Source organism: Carex rostrata, chromosome 1 (assembly GCF_964058835.1).
Source record: "Carex rostrata chromosome 1, lpCarRost1.2, whole genome shotgun sequence".
Lineage (NCBI taxonomy): Eukaryota > Viridiplantae > Streptophyta > Magnoliopsida > Poales > Cyperaceae > Carex > Carex rostrata.
The window spans coordinates 9462621-9481606 of record NC_135918.1 but is presented as its reverse complement, the minus strand read 5'-3'; the positions used below and the strand labels follow the sequence as shown (position 1 = coordinate 9481606).

The window sequence follows — 18986 nt, the reverse complement described above, 5'->3', positions numbered from 1 at the left end:
TTAAAAATATCATCAAATACTTGTACGTAATTATATTTTTGCTAACTCTACAAAATACAAAAATACAAAAAATACATTGTGATCTTAAAAGATACATAAATTAGACTTGTAATCTTAAAAGTATCATCACATACTCTAAAAAGTGCATCAATCATATCAGTTCCTTTGCGGTATATACTGCTTTAAACTTTGAAGATTTAGAAAAAGAAAAAAAAAACTTGGCAATAGATGCCAAGGCCTTACAAAATATACTTAATTGGTTTAAAACACTTCTAAATAATGCATATGAAAATACACCCATAACACTCAGGAATCCTCGGCAAAGATTAGCACTGTTACTAATCATCTTCTTCTTTTTTTCTAAGGTGTTCATTTTCGATGTGTCATTAATTATCAACCCATATATTGAGATATATAATGATATTGAGATATAGAGATGGGCAACGGTGAGTTGCGAAGTAAAACGCGTTTCTACTTCACGCTGTATTTTTATTTTGAAAGTCCAAACGACCAATCCGAACCGTTATATGTTTAATCCATATTGAAATGTGCTTGGAGACCAAATTTTACATTTTTTGGAATTTGTTTACTATTTATTAAGCATTTTTTAAAATTGTTGTTTTGCTGTGAACAGTAAAAAACAGTAAAATTTTCTGGACCATCAGATCAACGACTTTCAAAATTGCTTAATAAATAGTAAAAAATTCCAAAAAATGTAAAATTTGGTCTCCAAGTACATTTCAATATGGAGAACAAGATGAACGGTTTGGATCGACGTTTTGAACTTTAAAATCGCAAAATATGAGTGTGAAGTAAAATAGTCGCTTTATTTCGCAACTCACCGTAGCCCATCTCTTGAGATATATAATTAATGATTTTAAGTAGATGATATCGTGGTGATAGAAAGAATTTCTCAATTAATTTAAATAGGTAGTTGACAGAAGAGTGACAAATCAGATAAGCTATATATATATAGGGTCCGACTAAATTGCTGCTGGCAGCATTTCAGCCGAGGTGCTGCCGGGGCAATATCGTAATTTGTAATGCCCAAACAACAAATCCAACCCGTTAGATATTTAATCTATATTAAAATCTACTTGGATACCAAATTTTACATTTTTTGAAATTTTTTTACTATTTATTAAGCTGGTTTGTCACTGAAAACAGCGGTTTTCAAACCAGATTAATAAATAGTAAAAAAATTTCAAAAAATGTAAAATTTGGTCTCCAAGTATATTTTAATATAGATTAAACATCTAATGGTTTGTATTTGTTGTTTGAGCATCACAAATTACGATATTGCCCCAGCAGCACTTGGCTGAAATGCTGCCAGCAGCAATTTAGTCGGACCCTATATATATATATATATATATATAGTACGGCTAATGCGCTTCCTCTAGTATATCAACAATATGCTTTCGGTCTCTAAAATCTATCAAATCGGTTTCAAATGAAAAATCCGAACGTTCAAACCAATCTTCTTAACAAGAGCTTCGTTTCCATACAAAAAAAATTTAAGTTTCGAATTTATTTACTATCAAGTCAAGCGGTCAAAAAATGAGCAAAATAGTGCATTAAAATGCGCACAAAATCCTTCATTTTTTGACCGCTTGACTTTATAGTAAATAAATTCGAAACTTAAATTTTTTTGTATGGAAACGAAGCTCTTCTTAAGAAGATTGGTTTGAACGTTCGGATTTTTCATTTGAAACCGATTCAATAGATTTTAGAGACCGGAAGCATATTGTTGATATACTAGAGGAAGCGCGTTAGCCGTACTCTATATATATATATATATAGAGAGAGAGAGAGAGAGAGAGAGATGGGCTATGGTGCATTGAAATGCATGGAGGGGTTTGTGCATTGGACCATAAATCTAAAATTCAAAATCCAAATGGCCGATCCAAACCGTTCATCTTGTTCTCCATATTAATATGTCCTTGGAGACCAAATTTTACATTTTTCTGAATTTTTTTACTATTTATTAAGTATTTTACAAAATTGTTGATCCAACTGTGGCTGCTGATTTTACTGTTTTGTTAAGGCACCGTTGGATCAACAATTTTGTAAAATACTTAATAAATAGTAAAAAAATTCAGAAAAATGTAAAATTTGGTCTCCAAGCACATATTAATATGGAGAACAAGATGAACGGTTTGGATCGGTCATTTAGATTTTGAATTTTAGATTTATGGTCCAATGCACAAACCCTCCATGCATTGCAATGCACCATAGCCCATCTCTCTCTCTCTCTCTCTCTATATATATATATATATCATCTCCATTCTTATATTATGCACGTAGTTGTCCTGATCCGCCAATGGCTGAGATTGAAAGATGAATTTTCAAATTGAATATTAGCCCTCCAATCACATAATCTGTCTTCTTTTGATTAAATACATCTATTTTATGTGTAGAAGTCTAAATTTAGTTAAAAATATACTCGTCACACAAACTGCTACATGGTTTGTCATAATTAAAATTGAATGAATTCCTAACAATTTGTTTCCTTATTTATTCTTACAATTATCTCTAATTCTTGCAATTAAATTATTTCCTTATTTTTTTTCATTTCCTTCGTTTCATTTTCTCTCTTCCTCTATAGTTTCGATAATAAAAGTAGAAACAATCATATATTTCTGAATTTTGTTTAAGGCTATTGTATCTTTATGAGTATATGAATATAAGATCTTGTGCTAATATTTACATTAAAAAAAAAATCTTGTGGTGATGGAAACAATCATATTTTCTAATATGGAGAGGAAATGAAGAATATATAGAACTTTCGTGTTGAGAAAATGATATGTAGAGAAATAGACATTGTTAAAATAATTTTCATCAAGAATATATATGTTAGAAAATCCTTATTTGAATTATTTAATCATGTCTTTCCTAATTTTATTTCTTTAGAGATTATTTATCCTCTAAATTGTTTAATGACATGTCTTGCTTATGGAGAAAAGGAGATATTAAATTACAATGATACTTCAAGACACTTTTTTATGTTATATTTGATATTTTTTTTCATTTCTTGTTGTTTCTTTTATTGTTATTTATTATTTGAATTTCTGTTTTTTTTATCATTGTGTCTTTTATTTTCATTTAAATATATTTTTTTCTTAATTTCGTGTGAATGTCAAATAAAAATATCTCTTCGTATTCTATTCAATCGTATAATATACTCCTGTTGCAACGCACGGACACGATACTAGTGTGTGTGTGTGTCTATATATATATATATATATAGACACACACACAAACTAGTATCCTGCCCGTGCGTTGCAACGGAGACATTATAAAATTTAACGTAAAAATTGAACAAAGAGGTAAATAATAAATACCAGTAAAAGAAATAACAACAACTCTTATAATTCAACAACCTTTCTTGCATGTCGATGCATACACAATTTTTTATTTTATCTTTTTTTTTTAGAATTATTTACAAAAACAAATAAAAAATGAGGAGGGTTCCAATACCTAACGCCTTCCATACCTCATTTTTTATATTTTTGTTTTCAAATTTCAAATTGTTGATCCGAACTGCTCAAAATAATAATTATATTAAAATATATTTGGTGATGAAATTTATATTTTTTGAAATTTTTTTAATATTTTTTAAGACAGGTACAAAATAATTATTTCTATATGATTCAAAAACAGTGATTTTTTACCTATCTAAAAAATAGTAAAAAAATTTCAAAAATTATAAAATTTCATCCCAAGCATATTTTAGTATAGATATCATGTTGAGAGGTCCAGATCGACAAAGCTTTGAAAACGAAGATATAAAACATGAGGTATAATGAGGTATGAAAAATATAAGGTATTGAAACCTTCCTCATGAAAAATATATACTAAATTTGAAGCTGAATATGAACTAATAATTGTTTTATTTCTTTATTAAATACAGATGGTGAAAAAAATATATTCTAATTTATTCAATTCATGAAATCATAGAAATGTATTTTTCCTTACTATTTACACTTAGAAAACAAAGACAAGATCGTTTGATCTACAAACAGATCAAATATAACATAAAAAAATGGATGCAAGCAATGTACAGATTTGATTTGTACAAGGTCTGAAGCTCCTTTAGGTTGAAAAATACATTTGTTATTTTACCAGTCAACCCACTTCATGCTGGGCTCCTGTAAATAAAGTTAGAGAACTATAAAAAAACCAACAATACCACCAAACGATCCCAGACTCACATTTTTTTTTCTTAAACTGAGCATTTTTTTAAGGCTTAATTACTTTATATAAAAAGTAAGGCCTAATTGAGCTTTCCACATATTATAGAATTGGGAAAGGAAATTTGACAGTGTATATTTAATTGCAATTGAGTGTTTTTCTTAATTGCAATAAAAATTGGATATACTTTGTATTTCTTGTTATTGTCGCTATTGAAATCTATAGGACTTACAAACAAGATATATAATAACATTGATTGTATTAGAATTTCGAAAGACGAACTCAAAACACCAGGATTGCTTAGCATTGAGATTGTTGCAGAAATAAAAGCATTGTTGATGGTTCAATTCAACCTTAGATATTGAGTTTTTGCTGGTTTCACATTGTTTTATTTCATAATTTTCATTTATTATCTATTACTTTTAAATCACTGGAAATAATATGGCTCTGTAATACTGACACCGCTGGTGTCTTTGTTAATGGAAGGCCTCCACATTTCTCTTAAAAAAACATTGATTATCAATTGAAAAAAAATAAAGAAAAGGAACTCACAGAATTGTGATCCTTGGAGAAAGTTTTGACTTGAATAAAGCATATATTCAATCATATCCCTGAGTTGAGAATTGCCTGGGGTGATATTTTTAATAATGGCACAGAAACAAAATTGAGAATTTAACACAAAACATTATAGGATTTATATTATAGTCTTGATTTTCTCCACAAATTCGAAAAGATCAGATAATTTCCATATTTATTGTCGAAAATATAGAAAGAATTGTTTGGAAAGATCAAATAATTGCATCGTAGAGATATGAAGAAGAGAAATAAGGAAACCAAGAGCAAAATTGTTAAAACCGGAAGTCTCTTCAAATTTAATTCACCAATTATCGTGTGCAATATGTGTGACAGTTCGTGTGGCGAGTACATCTCTAACTAAATTTAGACTTCTACACGTAAAAAAGATGCATTTAATCAAAAGAAGACATATTATTTGATTAGAGGGTTGAGATTAAATCTAAAATTTAATTTTTCAATCATAACCGTTGGCGGATCGGACACCCAACGTGCTTAATAATAGAATGGAGATATATATATAATTAAGCAGAGTCACACTAAAATAAACTTTAACTGTGAGCAACTAGCTACTTCCAATTTGGAACCGATATATATATATAGAGAGAGAGAGAGATGGGCTATGGTGCATTGCAATGCATGAACCCCCTTATGCATTGCACTATAATCACGGATTTAAAGTCCTAACGACCGATCCGAACCGTTAGATGTTTAATCCATATAGAAATGTGCTTGGAGACAAAATTTTACATTTTTTGGAATTTTTTTACTATTTATTAAGCATTTTTGAAAATTGCTGTTTTGCTGTGAACAGTAAAATTTTCTGGACCATCAGATCAGCGACTTTCAAAATTGCTTAATAAATAGTAAAAAAATTCCAAAAAATGTAAAATTTGGTCCCCAAGCACATATTAATATGAAGAACAAGATGAACGGTTCGGATCGGTCGTTTGGACTTTAAATCCATGATTTAGAGTGCAATGCATAAAAGGGTTCATGCATTGCAATGCACCATAGCCCATCTCTCTCTCTCTCTATATATATATATATAGAGTTAGGCTGGGGTGCTATGGATAGCATAGTGGCCTCTATGCTACGGCTCAATATTCGAGTTTTCAAAATCCAAACGGTCGATCCGAACCGTTCATCTTATTCTCCATATTAATATCTGCTTGGAGACCAAATTTTATAATTTTCTGAATTTTTTTACTATTTATTAAGCCACTTTGAAAATCGCTAATCCAACGGTTTTACTGTTTTGTGCAGCCACCGTTGGATCAACAATTTTGTAAAATACTTAATAAATAGTAAAAAAATTCAGAAAAATGTAAAATTTGATCAACAAGCAGATATTAATATGGAGAATAAGATGAACGGTTCGGATCGACCGTTTGGATTTTGAAAACTCGAATATTGAGCCGTAGCATAGAGGCCACTATGCTATCCATAGCACCCCAGCCTAACTCTATATATATATATATATATATATATATATATATATAGAGTTAGGCTGGGGTGCTATGGATAGCATAGTGGCCTCCCGTGCTACGGCTCAATATTCGAGTTTTCAAAATCCAAACGGTCGATCCGAACCGTTCATTGTTTAATCCATATTGAAATGTGCTTGGAGACCAAATTTTATATTTTTTGGAATTTTTTTACTATTTATTAAGCATTTTTGAAACCGCTGTTTTCCAGTGGTGCAGAATTTTAATAAAAATAGCGATTTTGAAACCATCTTAATAAATAGCAAAAAAATTCCAAAAAATGTAAAATTTGGTCTCCAAGCACATTTCAATATGGATTAAACAATTAACGGTTCGGATCGACCGTTTGGATTTTGAAAACTTGAATATTGAACCGTAACACGGGAGGCCACTATGCTATCCATAGCACCCCAGCCTAACTCATATATATATATATCTGGATTTTTCTTCCGTACCGTCAAAAGCTAAGCTTCCGAGAAATATTTCCGCAATAAATGATTATATTATTAATTGTAGTAGGAAATTATTAGTTCATAGCTGTGTCATTCTTTTGAGGTTCTTATTAATTTGTAGCGTGTGTAGAAAGAACATGGTTCAAATATCTCATGTTTTCGATGTCTTAAATATTTTACTTTGTTTCAAAGTTGGTCTCATATTATCTTTCTTAATTTCGAAGTTGAGGCATCCAAAATATATCTTTGTTTCAAAGTTTGCCTCATATTATCTTAATTTGGAGGTTGATTGCTAAAACAATATTTGAAAAATAAATAGATATATACACAATATTATAATGTCAATGCATGTGTGAGATTTTAATTGCGTATATCTGCATGTGTTCAGAAGATAATTTAGCCACTTAATTGCTAATGGTACGTCAAAATGAAATTTAAGTGTGTTAATTTCATGTTGGCACGTTAATTAGGTAGCCGTTAATTAATTCCAGTTCAGCCTTTTCAGTTCACCAGTGAATTAATACATGTTAGCCAAATCCAATGCACATGCAACTGTAAACTATGCAAGGCTAGTGTCTTGCTTCTCTGTATACAAATAATCACGTGCATGCATGTTCTCCACCTTGTAAATCATATATATATGAGATGGGCTATGGTGCATTGCAATGCATGGAGGAGTTTGTGCATTGGACCATAAATCTAAAATTCAAAATCCAAATGATCGATCTAAACCGTTCATCTTGTACTTCTCCATATTAATATGTTCTTGGAGACCAAATTTTACATTTTTCTGAATTTGTTTACTATTTATTAAGTATTTTACAAAATTGTTGATCCAACGGTGGCTTAACAAAACAGTAAAATCAGCAGCCACCGTTGGATCAACAATTTTGTAAAATACTTAATAAATAGTAAAAAAATTCAGAAAAATGTAAAATTTGGTCTCCGAGCACATATTAATATGGAGAACAAGATGAACGGTTTGGATCGGCCATTTGGATTTTGAATTTTAGATTTATGGTCCAATGCACAAACCTCTCCATGCATTGCAATGCACCATAGCACATCTCTCTCTCTCTCTCTATATATATATATATATAGGCTGTGGCTAATTTGCTGCCGGCGGTGCTGCCACTGTTTTTTCTATTTTTTGTTGTTCAAACGACAAATCTAAACCATTAGATGTTTAATCTATATTATAATCTACTTGGAGACCAAATTTTACATTTTTTTGAAATTTTTTTACTATATATTAAGCTGGTTTGAAAACCGCTGATTTCAATACTGCAGAAATTTACTGGAATCAGCGGTTTTCAAACCAGCTTAATATATAGTAAAAAAATTCCAAAAAATGTAAAATTTGGTCTCCAAGTAGGTTATAATATAGATTAAACATCTAACGGTTTGGATTTGTTGTTTGGACATCACACGACTAAATATAGCCCCGGCAGCACCTCTGCTGAAATGCTGCCAGCAGCAATTTAGACAGACCCTATATATATATATATATATATATTTATGTATATCAAAACATAGATATAAATACACTTCAACAAGAAAACTTACATGATGAATAAATAATTAATTCTTGAAATTAACTTGCAAAATGCAAACAATATAAAGTACAAAAATGTATAAAAAAAACAAAGAATGAGCCCTAACGGTGAGAAATCTCTCTCAAATGCTGTACAAATTACAACATCCTCTCAAAAGGCTGTAAGTTGTAACCTCCATGAATTCCAAATTTTTCATGGTCATGCAAATTAATCTAAAGTTCATAAAGAAACAAACAAAAACAAAGAATCAACCAATGAATATATAATCAATCTCTCCAAGCACAAAATGTGATTTAATTAATTAATTTGTCTCTCAATTATCAGGATCTTGGGGTGTAAACATGCTAACCATATATTCCATAACCCTCACTTTCATTTGAAGTGTCAATATGTAATCAGCTGCTGCACAAAACAAATCATCTATCTCCGTCGAGTCCGAGTTGCCACCCGGCACCAGCCGCCTCAGTTTCTGAAGTTTCTTAACTATTTGAAAGACATTCGCCTTTCTAGATCCTTTTACAACTAGCTTCCTCCTTTGCGTCTTTTGTTTTGCACGTCGTCTAGAAATGACACTACCAATGTAATTGCTTCTTGCCATGATTTGCTTGTTTCTTCTAAGGGATGTCGACGATGTACTTTGTTGCATGGCTCGAATCAAAACTGAGGTGTTTCGAGTTTGATTGAACCTTGTCGACCTATGACAAAGAGAACGTGTCGTCGATACCATGTTGTAAGAGGTGCCTTTCAAGAAATTCTAGCTAGCTAGTTGGTGCCTTGCTAGTTGCAAGAACAAAGAGAAAGGGAGAGGAGCAGAGGAAGTGGTAGTAAGTAATAATTAGTCAGAGCTTTAAGGGAGTTCTTATAGGATTGATTGGATAACTATAGGTGGCATGGACAATTATTAATTCTTCTTTCTTTTCTATAAGAAAAAAAAAAAAAGGAATTAAGTTGTGGAACCAACATGAAATTAATGTAATGTCAGCGAATGAATTAAAAGGATGAGAGAGAGGTGGCAATATGGCATGAGGTACAACAGGTTGCTTGAGAGAGGGGGCATGTTCTCCTAACATAAGAAGCACATGCAGCCACATGATTCCTTAAACTTCCACCCCAGCTCCTCTCCTTCTCAATCCCTTGCAATTCCTTGTCTGCTCTTGGTCTAAATATACATCCTTTTCTCCTTTGACAAGCAGGGGCGGACCAGTATAGAACCATGAGGGAGTCGCTCTTTTCTGAATTTCGAGTTTTAGTGATGATCTATCGGTACCGATCGACTTTGTTCCTCTCTGAAAAAAAATTTTACCCTCTGAATGTTTAATTTGTAATTTGGATTAAATTTAGTGTTAAAATCAAAATAAATTTCTTGAATTATATTGGTAATTATAATTATAAGTTAAAGCATCAGAAATTATAAGTCAGGGTATTGGAAAATATAAGTCAAAGTATTATTTTTTTATCGAGTACCCAATTAGTTATTGAATTTAAATCCGATAATTTATTTAAACCTGATTCGATATTTTTTTGCTGCCATGACGAAAATCCTGGGTCTATATGCAATTATGCATGCACCGGTACTAGCTAACTTATATTCGTACCCCCATGCCACCTCTCAGTTTCTTCTCTTTTTCTCTTAAAAAGACACTCTGGATTATTCCTCTCCTTTTATTGCTTTGTTTATATTTTGCTGTGGACTTAGGTTGGGTTGCTCGCACATCAATCCAGCTAAACGATGCTGACAACTGACAAATGGTATACCACCACATGCCACGCGGCACCAGGAGGTGCCTTTGTGTGCCTTGATTAAGTCCTCTTAATCTTTTGTTTCCCAGCAGGAAACCCATCACAGGTCTTTTAATTTAACACGTTAATTATGGATAGATGGAGAGGATAGGAATGAACCTTTTGGTGCTGATCTTATGTGGCCTCGTGCCGTAATCATATGTGTGGTTCACCTTAAATTAATGCATATATGACCCACTAGGCTACTACTCCTTTGCATAATTCAAAATGATCAAGGGTTAACAGAGTTGATTTTCTTTATGAAAAAAAAAACGATATTTTTTGAGGCTTAATATTATTTAGTACTGTGGAATTGCACAGGTTGCCATAAGAAAGATGCTACAAAAAAACCCACCGATCTCCTTTTTGTACATGTGCATTAAGGATCAACCTTGATTGCTTGTGATCAATTAGAACTAATTAAACCTTATTATAGTCCGATTACTATGCTACGTGTTGATTTCTGAATAGTTGGGTGGTGAGCCCGCCGACAGGTTGATTTAGTTCGAATTCTGTGATTTCTTAAATCCTTTTGTTTATAACCTCGATTTCAAAATTCAAACCAATAAAATGTGCTCGGTTTAGGTACTAGGATTTCTTCCATTCTCAACAAACACAAGGATAAACAATAATTTCTCATTGGCTACAATTAATCAGCATTTTAAATTCCGTACGGGATCCAAAAAATTATTCACAGAGAGAACCTGTTGTTATAGCACAAGGCAATAACCTGTACTGTAGACTTGACTTGTCAATACGCAAAACTTTCAGCAAAACATGAGGAAATTTATTACATAAAACTGATAGTATTAACTGAGCGTCAGTTCTGTTGGGGCAAAAAAGGAAATACAAAATCGCATCATGAAATCTCATGAAATGGTAGGTCATTTTCTCTCTTAATCTCTCTAGACACAAATATCATCAGCTAAGAATGGTACCTAATTTAGGAAACAAATAGGAGGCTTCTCATTGCACCAAATAAGGAAAATATTGCACCCAAAGGATGGTTATTCTCAGATTGCTCATCACATTTATACTGCAACTGGTTCATTTACAGATACACCGATGTTAACCTGTCAGAAAATAAAATTATAATTGCCAGCTTCAAAGATGGGTAAAGAAGTCAGTTTACAATTGGTAAAGTAGCAAATTAGTCTCATAACTGAACAGTCTTGCATGGGCTGGACTAGTTTTTCTGGCTAGTTACATGACTTCTGATTTGGTAACAGTAGATACTGGTGTCTCTATGGTACTTCTTCAGATAACAATCAGTAGTATACCAGTGCATATCTTGAACCATAAAACTACAGGAGGTAGCTCAGACCTTGGCAGCTTTGAAGAGCTCGTCCAATACTTCAGACAAGGTTGGGTGGGCATGCACCGCAAACTTTATATCCTGTTTAAGAAAAAGGACAACAACAGCAAGCAGTTTTAAAAGAAAACGTTAAACATCAGAGTACCGTTTAGTTCTCTGATCCATACTCAACCTATGTACCAGTCAGATTTGCCAAAAAGTTACATTGTTCTCTCTTGTATTTCTCATTTTTCTCGTTTGGATCAATACCACTGTCTTCTACCATGACACAAGGGTACTTAAGAGTAGTTTTCAGTACAAGCCAAGATGTCACGATAAACAACTGTCGAGGTCACACAGTGACAAAAATAACCAGAAAAAAATATGGACTAGAATGATGCCCCAAAAACTTAAATCGTGAAAAGAAAGTATCTCCCAAAATTATGAGAATCCAGAATAATTGTGCATGTACCTGGACTTTGGTGCCAAGAGCCATCGCATTAGAGGCTTCGTGGATGAGGTCAGCTGCATGCAAGCCTAAAATGTGTACTCCTAGAATCTCTCCTGTGTCGGGTCTGTATATCATCTGTATAAAGATAAATTATACACTATATTATCTGTAATTTTCATTTTCCAGTAACAGTAGTTCATTTATTTGAAAATATTTGTTTATCCAATTAGACTCGTGGTGCTTGTCAGTGCTTGATTTTTTTCTTTCCTGTACTTTTATTTATTATTAATGGGTCTTTTGCAAGAAATACCCTAAACTTTACAAAGAAATCATTATTTATTTTGCAAATGCTGACAAAGAGAGGTAATTAGATCAACATTTATATAAGTGTAAATGCTATAAAAGTCAAACCAGCACAAACAACATACTGCAAATAGCTGGATATATATGTATAAATTACCTTAGCAAGACCATCGCCTTCATTCTCAGCCAAAGCTTTTGTATTCGCCTTAAAGCTAGTTTTAACAACACTAATCTCAAAGCCTTCCTTCTCACCTTTCTCCCTTGCTTGCGGCTGAAAAATTGATATTTCATTTAACATGAGAAGTCTTGATTGAGGAGAGAATTAATGATAACAACCATTTCCATATTTGCATAAGATGTTTTACTTTACTAAGGAATTACAGGAATGTACCTACAGTATTCTGCTTTCTCAGAAATTAGATTTTCACTTATAGATTGTTACTAAACAATGAGAAAGAGATAATATGAAACCTCAAAATCACTGCCAGGCTTACTCTAAATGCACAGATTCAAGATTGAAGAAATTAAGGTCCTTGTTCCATTCAATAAAAAAAAATCTTTCATTTATAATCTACTCCTAAAATTCATCAATGACTAAAGGAGGGATTTATTTTTCCAAATTATGACAGGAGAAGGGCCCATCTGAGATAATCAGATAAACTATGGGCCTTTTGCAATTTTCGAACAAAGACAGGTCTGAAATGTGTATATACCTCAGTGAGGCCAACCATGCTTATCTCAGGATGTGTAAAACAAGCAGCTGGGATGCTTAAATGATTTAGCACATGATCCCTGCCTGTCAATTGCTCAACAACTGTAAAAAGATAATTAGAAGAAAATTGACATCAGAATATCACTTTGGACAAAGCTTTACAATCTCTGATCTCAACAGCGCTAGTCTGGCCAGTTCTGAATATTAGTCGGCTATTTATCTCGACATGTATTTTGTTTAAAATTAGGGCCTCCTTTATGGTACAATTCAAGCTGGCCCAGACACGGCTCCATTTGAGTGCTTTCAACATTTTTCTTGTGGTTCATATTTTGCGTAGGTTCTTGATTTAGATATCAACCTTTATAAGCATGAAACCAAGGTCATCATGGTTAAAAGTTAAAACATTAATTGCATACCTAGAATCCTACTTCAGACTTTGCATTGGAGTCGACAATAATTCTTTTTCGGAAGAAAGTATATGATTGTGAAAAGAAAAGCAAGTACCAGAAATGCCCTGAGCACTGGCAGCATGAGCAAGCATCAGTTTCCCATTCGCATCTCCAATGCAATACACATGAGGGACCTATACAACATTTAGTAATCCAATGATAACAAATGTGTTTGCCAAGTAGACATGTTGATCTCAGTTAAGCTTTGGTTGCAGAATTAAGACCTTCATTAGTTAGATTTGGAATGTTACGTGAATTAAGTCTTTATGGGTCAAACTGCATGATTTGGTAACAGTACTTGGTATGCGTCAGCTGAAACTGAGATTGTTGGTTAAGTGTTTAATAAATTTTCCTTCCGTTTCCAAGTTATTCAATCCAATATGTAATATTCAAGGTTATAGTGCAATCCATTTCAACTAAGTTGGCCACAAGAAGGAAAAAAAAAAAGGAGGAAAGAAGATACCAAATCGCCGTTAGCATCAAGGACTCGCATCCGTTCATCAACAGGTACAAAGCCACGCTGTGTGACCACATTTATCTGAGATGCACTCAAGTTAGCAACTCGATTTTATATTCTAAGAGAAGAGTACGTGATAACTAAAAATTCATCCCAGTTTAAAAGACAATGCATAAAAAAGGAAAATTAGTTCAAAAAAGGCACACACGAGCAAAAGAACAAGAGTGAGCCTATGGTACTATGCATATCACGGGTTGTTACCGTGCTACGGCTCTATATTCGAGTTTTCAAATCCTAACAGTCGATCCGAACCATTCATCTTGTTCTCCATATTAATATGTGTTTGGAGACCAAATTTTACATTTTTTGAAATTTTTTTACTATTTTTTTAGATATTTAGAAAATCACTTGATCTGAAAATTCTGGACCATCCAAAAACAGTGATTTTCAATAAATCTAAAAAAATAGTAAAAAAATTTCAAAAAATGTAAAATTTGGTCTCCAAACACATATTAATATGGAGAATAAGATGAATGGTTCGGATCGACCGTCAGGATTTGAAAACTCTAATATAGAGCCGTAGCACGGTGCCAAATCGTAATATGCATAGTACCATAGACTCACTCAAAGAACAATATAGGTGACACTTGGGCTATACTTAACAGTAGTGACACATTTTTTTTTTTCTCAGAATATTGTAAAAAGATGACGCGATCAAAGATAAGAAGAAAGTCGAGATGCTTACATTTTCTAAGCCAAGGCCTTTTGTGAAAGGAGCCCTTCCTGTGGCAATTAGTGCTGCATCTACCTGTAAATTACAAATTAAGCAATGTAATCTACTAACCAGGAACGCATGTTAGAGCTTTTTCCATTTATCTTAATGATTACGAATATATTACTTTTTTATTTGACAGAGTGAGGGTAGATCATGCCTTGCATTTATTCAAAATGTAATAATGCACATTCAGTTATGCGTAATATATCAGATCTACTTTTGCAAAGCAATATAATGTGCATACCCCAACAAAACAATAGGAAAATACCACACAGGCTCCTCAACAAATAGTCATTCTTCGCCTCTCTTCCCAACAATTTTCCAAAGATGCATAAACTAGCCATCTTTCCTAACTTTTTGTTTTCATCCATGTGCAAGTGAGGAAAGAGAAGAGCTTTTGGTACTTGTAAGGAAGTTAGAGGGGAGAAACATGTCCGATTACTTTTTTCACTTCTAAAAAGGCATATGAGATATTCTCATTTTGCAAGGGTGTAAACGTTATTCTGCTGCTCGTGACATAACTATTTTCTAAAGAAACGTGAAAGCATCAATAATCACCTCTAGCGTTTCCTTCGGTTCTTTTGTTTTTGCATCTATAAGCTCAATTTGGACAGGCTTCCCATCCTTCGCAGGTGTAATCTATTCAGAATTAAAATAATAAAAATATAATTATTTTTTGAGTAAAAAATAACTTCATAATCAAACTAAGAAATGGACATGAGTGTACCTTTTTAGCAAAGACGCCAGTGTGATAATCGATTTTGCGAGGATTTATGAGAATTCTTTGTGCCAACTTGCCAATCTCGGGGTCAAATCCTGGCATTAATTGATCAAGAGCCTCTACAAATGTAACCTATCCAAAAGAATAATCAAATAAATAAAATGATTGGACAGATTTATGACAGGGAAGTGCATAGTTGGTAAATGAGGTGGGGGTTGGGGGGGATGGAGGGAAGGAGTCGGGGATATTCAAATATCAAAAGGACATGGAAAGAAAAATGCAATTCTGTAAGTAAAAGAAATAATAGAAAATGAGAAGCAAAGGCACTTTAAAAAAAAAAAAATTACCTTGCTTGCCTAAAAGACCCTATATTTCTCACATGGTCATATTTGCAACTGACCATCAACACTTAATTGCAAATAACACTCCATTACTAGGGAGTTACAGGTAATTTAAAACTAACTAATTTGCAACAGAATTTTGATCTCAACAAAACCAAATCAATTTCACTGCATAACATACTCAGACCCCGATATTTTTCTGACTTTTAGCTTATTTGGATTAATTTAAAAGCAAACATCATATTTGTAGGAGCAAAATTGTCAATATTGAAAGCAATGCACTTTTAGCTATTTATAAATATGACAAAAATTGTTGTCTCGGTAGAGAAGCCGACAGATATTGGTTGTTATGTGCAAGTACTGCAAGATATCACATGAAGTTTGCAAAAAGACAGATAATATAACAGACCTCACTACCAAGAGCTGTGTAGACATCACTAAACTCGAGACCAATGTAGCCACTTCCTACTATAGCTAACCAGTCGGGTACCCACTCCATTTTAAGTGCATGGTCGCTTGTAAATACCGTTTTCCCTATAAATCACCAATGCAAAATCTTGATCTTCAAACGAAGCTCTTTGTTTTACCATTTTTGCTGGATTTGTCTTTATAATACCAGATGTGTTGGTACTATTGGGAAATGGAGTGTTGTTCTTATAACAGTTTTGACTCAACTTTTGCTTATTTTTCTCTTTTTGAAATGCTTCTAATCTCAAGTGTAGACTATTATTGCGATGGCATAGGAAGTTGAAAACATAAAAAAATCATACAATCAAAAATAAGATACCATCTATTTCAATGCCATTTGGTACAAATGGTGTGGACCCAGTCGCAATTAAGATGTCCCGTGCAGTGACCTCTTTCTGAGGGAGCCCCACTTTTCCATATCTCACTTTTTGTGGACCCTGAAAAGTTTGCTCAGAATAATGGAAGTATCAATAACCTCCTCAAATTCATCTATTCTTGGCAGGTTTTTAAATATAAAAAATACTTGTTTTGAACCTTTACAAGTAATGACTACTATTAGAAAACAAAAATTTGTGTCTTCCTGACATGGTTTCAAACCAGTACCGAGAATTATCTGACACCAGTATGTCTCCGTAACATTTTGGCACCAGAAATGTACTCGAACCAACCTATATGTTAACCTTAGGTGGAAAGAAAAAAGGAAGTGTTAAGCTTACCACAATGGTACCCACACCAGTCAGAATGTCAACACCTAATGATTTCATTGAATTAGTCAGATTGCTTCTGATTTTAGATGCCAGATTATTTGCATGATCAGCGACTGCTTGTCTGTCATATCCTGCTGATGACACCTAGCAGGCACAAAACAATAAATCATGAAAGAGGGACTATTAATGATGTAACTATATCACTAGTTTTAAATAATACAACCACTTGAGAAAGAAATACTTGGAAACATATCTTGGTACAAACAGAAGTTAACAAAGGAAGGGATAGGTTACAACAAACTTATTTGATTGACAACACTGACTACCAACAAATCGCTTATAAAAAATATATACATAGTTGTAAATAACTTCTGTATGATTTAAATGGTCGTGTATTTTGATACTTCAACCAATTGATCAAATATCAAGTGATTTAGAATCAACGGTTTAGATTTATCGACATTTGCTCACCAAAAGATTGTCAGATATACCACACTTGATAAACAATCTATCTAAATGATAAATAACATATATATAATCTACATTTATTATTTTGACATATTTCGATGTCAGTTGTCATGGTTGCCAATATATCCCATCCCATAAAGGAAAGCGAATGTCAAGCAAAAATGGTAGGTCTCGCAGGGAAGTATCCTACTGGGCAGTACATATAAGGTTCATGTACTGTCCCAAAACTATGAAGTTTTTATTAATTAGTCGCTGTAAAGCCATTTACCTGTAAACCGAGTGACTTCATATGGTGTTCATCATGTAACTCGCGCATGCGGCCACTGACAGCTAAGAGAGCCTTGGATGGTACGCATCCTCGGTTGACACATGTACCGCCTACTACATCCCCTTCTATTATTGCTGTTTTGAGACCCTGTGAAGTACCACAAGTCAAAAACAGTTACTATGGATTGGATACTTTAAAGAGCTGCTCAGCTCCAATTGCAACAGGTGTCCAGAATCTGTCAGAATTACAAGCTAGTCACTAAATCATCTCTACTTTAAGACTTTACTCCCTCAAATCAGCTCTGAAAATACTGGATTCAAACTAAAGCTCTATTTTTTACCCTGGTGAAACAACAAGGAGTAAAAAGGGAAATCTAACAGAAGTCTTTATCTCCTAAAATCATATCTAAACTCTACCAATTAGAGCTCAAGCAAAAGGTTCAAAATACTGCATAACTTATTGCTGCAGAGATAAGTTGGCAAGAGATATTCATCACCTCTTTTAAAGATTGAGTTTGCACTAATTAGTGAAATCCCTTAAACCCTGTAAACCCTGCAATAGCAGTACATGCTGAAACCCAGCCAAAACCAAAATCAGAGCAAAAGCAATAAAAATTAGGAAAGAAAGTGGGATACCTTCTCAACAGCGTGCAAAGCTGCCCCATGACCGCCTACACCAGCGCCAATTATGACAAGATCGTAATCAAATCCTCCTTTAACAGAAGCGGAGCTGCCATTGGCCGAAGGCAATGCTCGTGGAACCCAAACCCGAGATTGCTGAATCCGCTGTGTGAGGTTGGAGACGAGAGCTTCCCGCCTCAACCCGCAGAAACGGATGGAATTGGAAATAGAGGGGTTGGCTTTGGTGGGGAGAGGGGAGGAAAGAGAGAGGGAAAGCGACAGAGAAGACTGCATTGTTGCGAGAAAAAGCGCTAGAATCTGGGAGCAGAAACTAGGATTGGAGAAGAAAAGAGAGAGAGAGAGCTCGGTGGCTACCTCGGGGAGTCCGACGGGTAAAATACAGTCGAGGCGGAGAGTACAAAGTGAAGAGAAGGTCAAGGGATCTCTGATTTTCTATATACCGTCGTTAATAGTATATTTATGTAATGGGTCTTTTAACAGGCTCAGCTATAGCCTGAAGCATAGTGACAGATAAATTATTCAGATTTGGTTCGGCGAGGTCAAAAATTTGTGATTCGGGAATAATTCGAGAATGATTCAGAATTCAGAATTATTTGAGATCAGAGATTTCAGCCTGCAAGAGAGCAAAAAAAAAAATGTTATGGGAAATATTCACGAATAATTCGTAAAATTCAGAAAAATTCGTAACATTGGCAAATTATTCGGGTTTAATTCGGTCAAAGTTTGGTCAACTTAATAATTTGGCGTTCGGTTCGGCATCACAAAAAAAAAGAATTATTCGGATTTAATTCGCGAATCTTATGACTATGGTATGAAGTAGGAGGGTCAATAAGTACAAAAACGAAAGTATTTTCATATTCTTATCTATTATATTCTCGGAAAAGGTTATTCTT

General features: G+C 33.6%; 1 protein-coding gene across 2 annotated transcripts; it reads right to left on the bottom strand.

Annotated features, from left to right (window-relative positions):
- Positions 1-10830: 10830 nt before the first annotated feature.
- Positions 10831-18469, bottom strand: LOC144556987 (dihydrolipoyl dehydrogenase 2, chloroplastic-like). Of its 2 annotated transcripts, XM_078305517.1 has the most exons (15): positions 18088-18469; positions 17453-17599; positions 16726-16860; positions 16329-16446; positions 15951-16075; positions 15207-15332; positions 15038-15118; positions 14450-14512; positions 13711-13785; positions 13303-13381; positions 12800-12900; positions 12244-12357; positions 11805-11918; positions 11363-11434; positions 10831-11111 (listed from the first exon to the last, which is right to left on the bottom strand). In XM_078305517.1, exons 1-15 carry the CDS (start codon positions 18364-18366, stop codon positions 11070-11072), a joined length of 1671 nt encoding a protein of 556 aa, XP_078161643.1. In that variant the 5' UTR covers positions 18367-18469; the 3' UTR covers positions 10831-11069. The 2 variants fall into 2 exon arrangements, with proteins under 2 accessions (XP_078161643.1, XP_078161634.1); XM_078305508.1 differs by lacking the exon at positions 10831-11111 and having other exon boundaries at positions 11357-11434; positions 18088-18468.
- Positions 18470-18986: the final 517 nt, after the last annotated feature.

What these genes read in the sequence shown, in the direction of transcription:
- LOC144556987 (XM_078305517.1), bottom strand. Translation starts at nt 18,366, where the DNA reads ATGCAGTCTTCTCTGTCGCTTTCCCTCTCTCTTTCCTCCCCTCTCCCC. An exon ending in TTGATGCTAACGGCGATTTG is followed by an intron (nt 13,382 to 13,710) that starts GTATCTTCTTTC and finishes AATGTTGTATAG; the next exon opens with GTCCCTCATGTGTATTGCAT. An exon ending in AAGGCGATGGTCTTGCTAAG is followed by an intron (nt 11,919 to 12,243) that starts GTAATTTATACA and finishes ATCTTTATACAG; the next exon opens with ATGATATACAGACCCGACAC.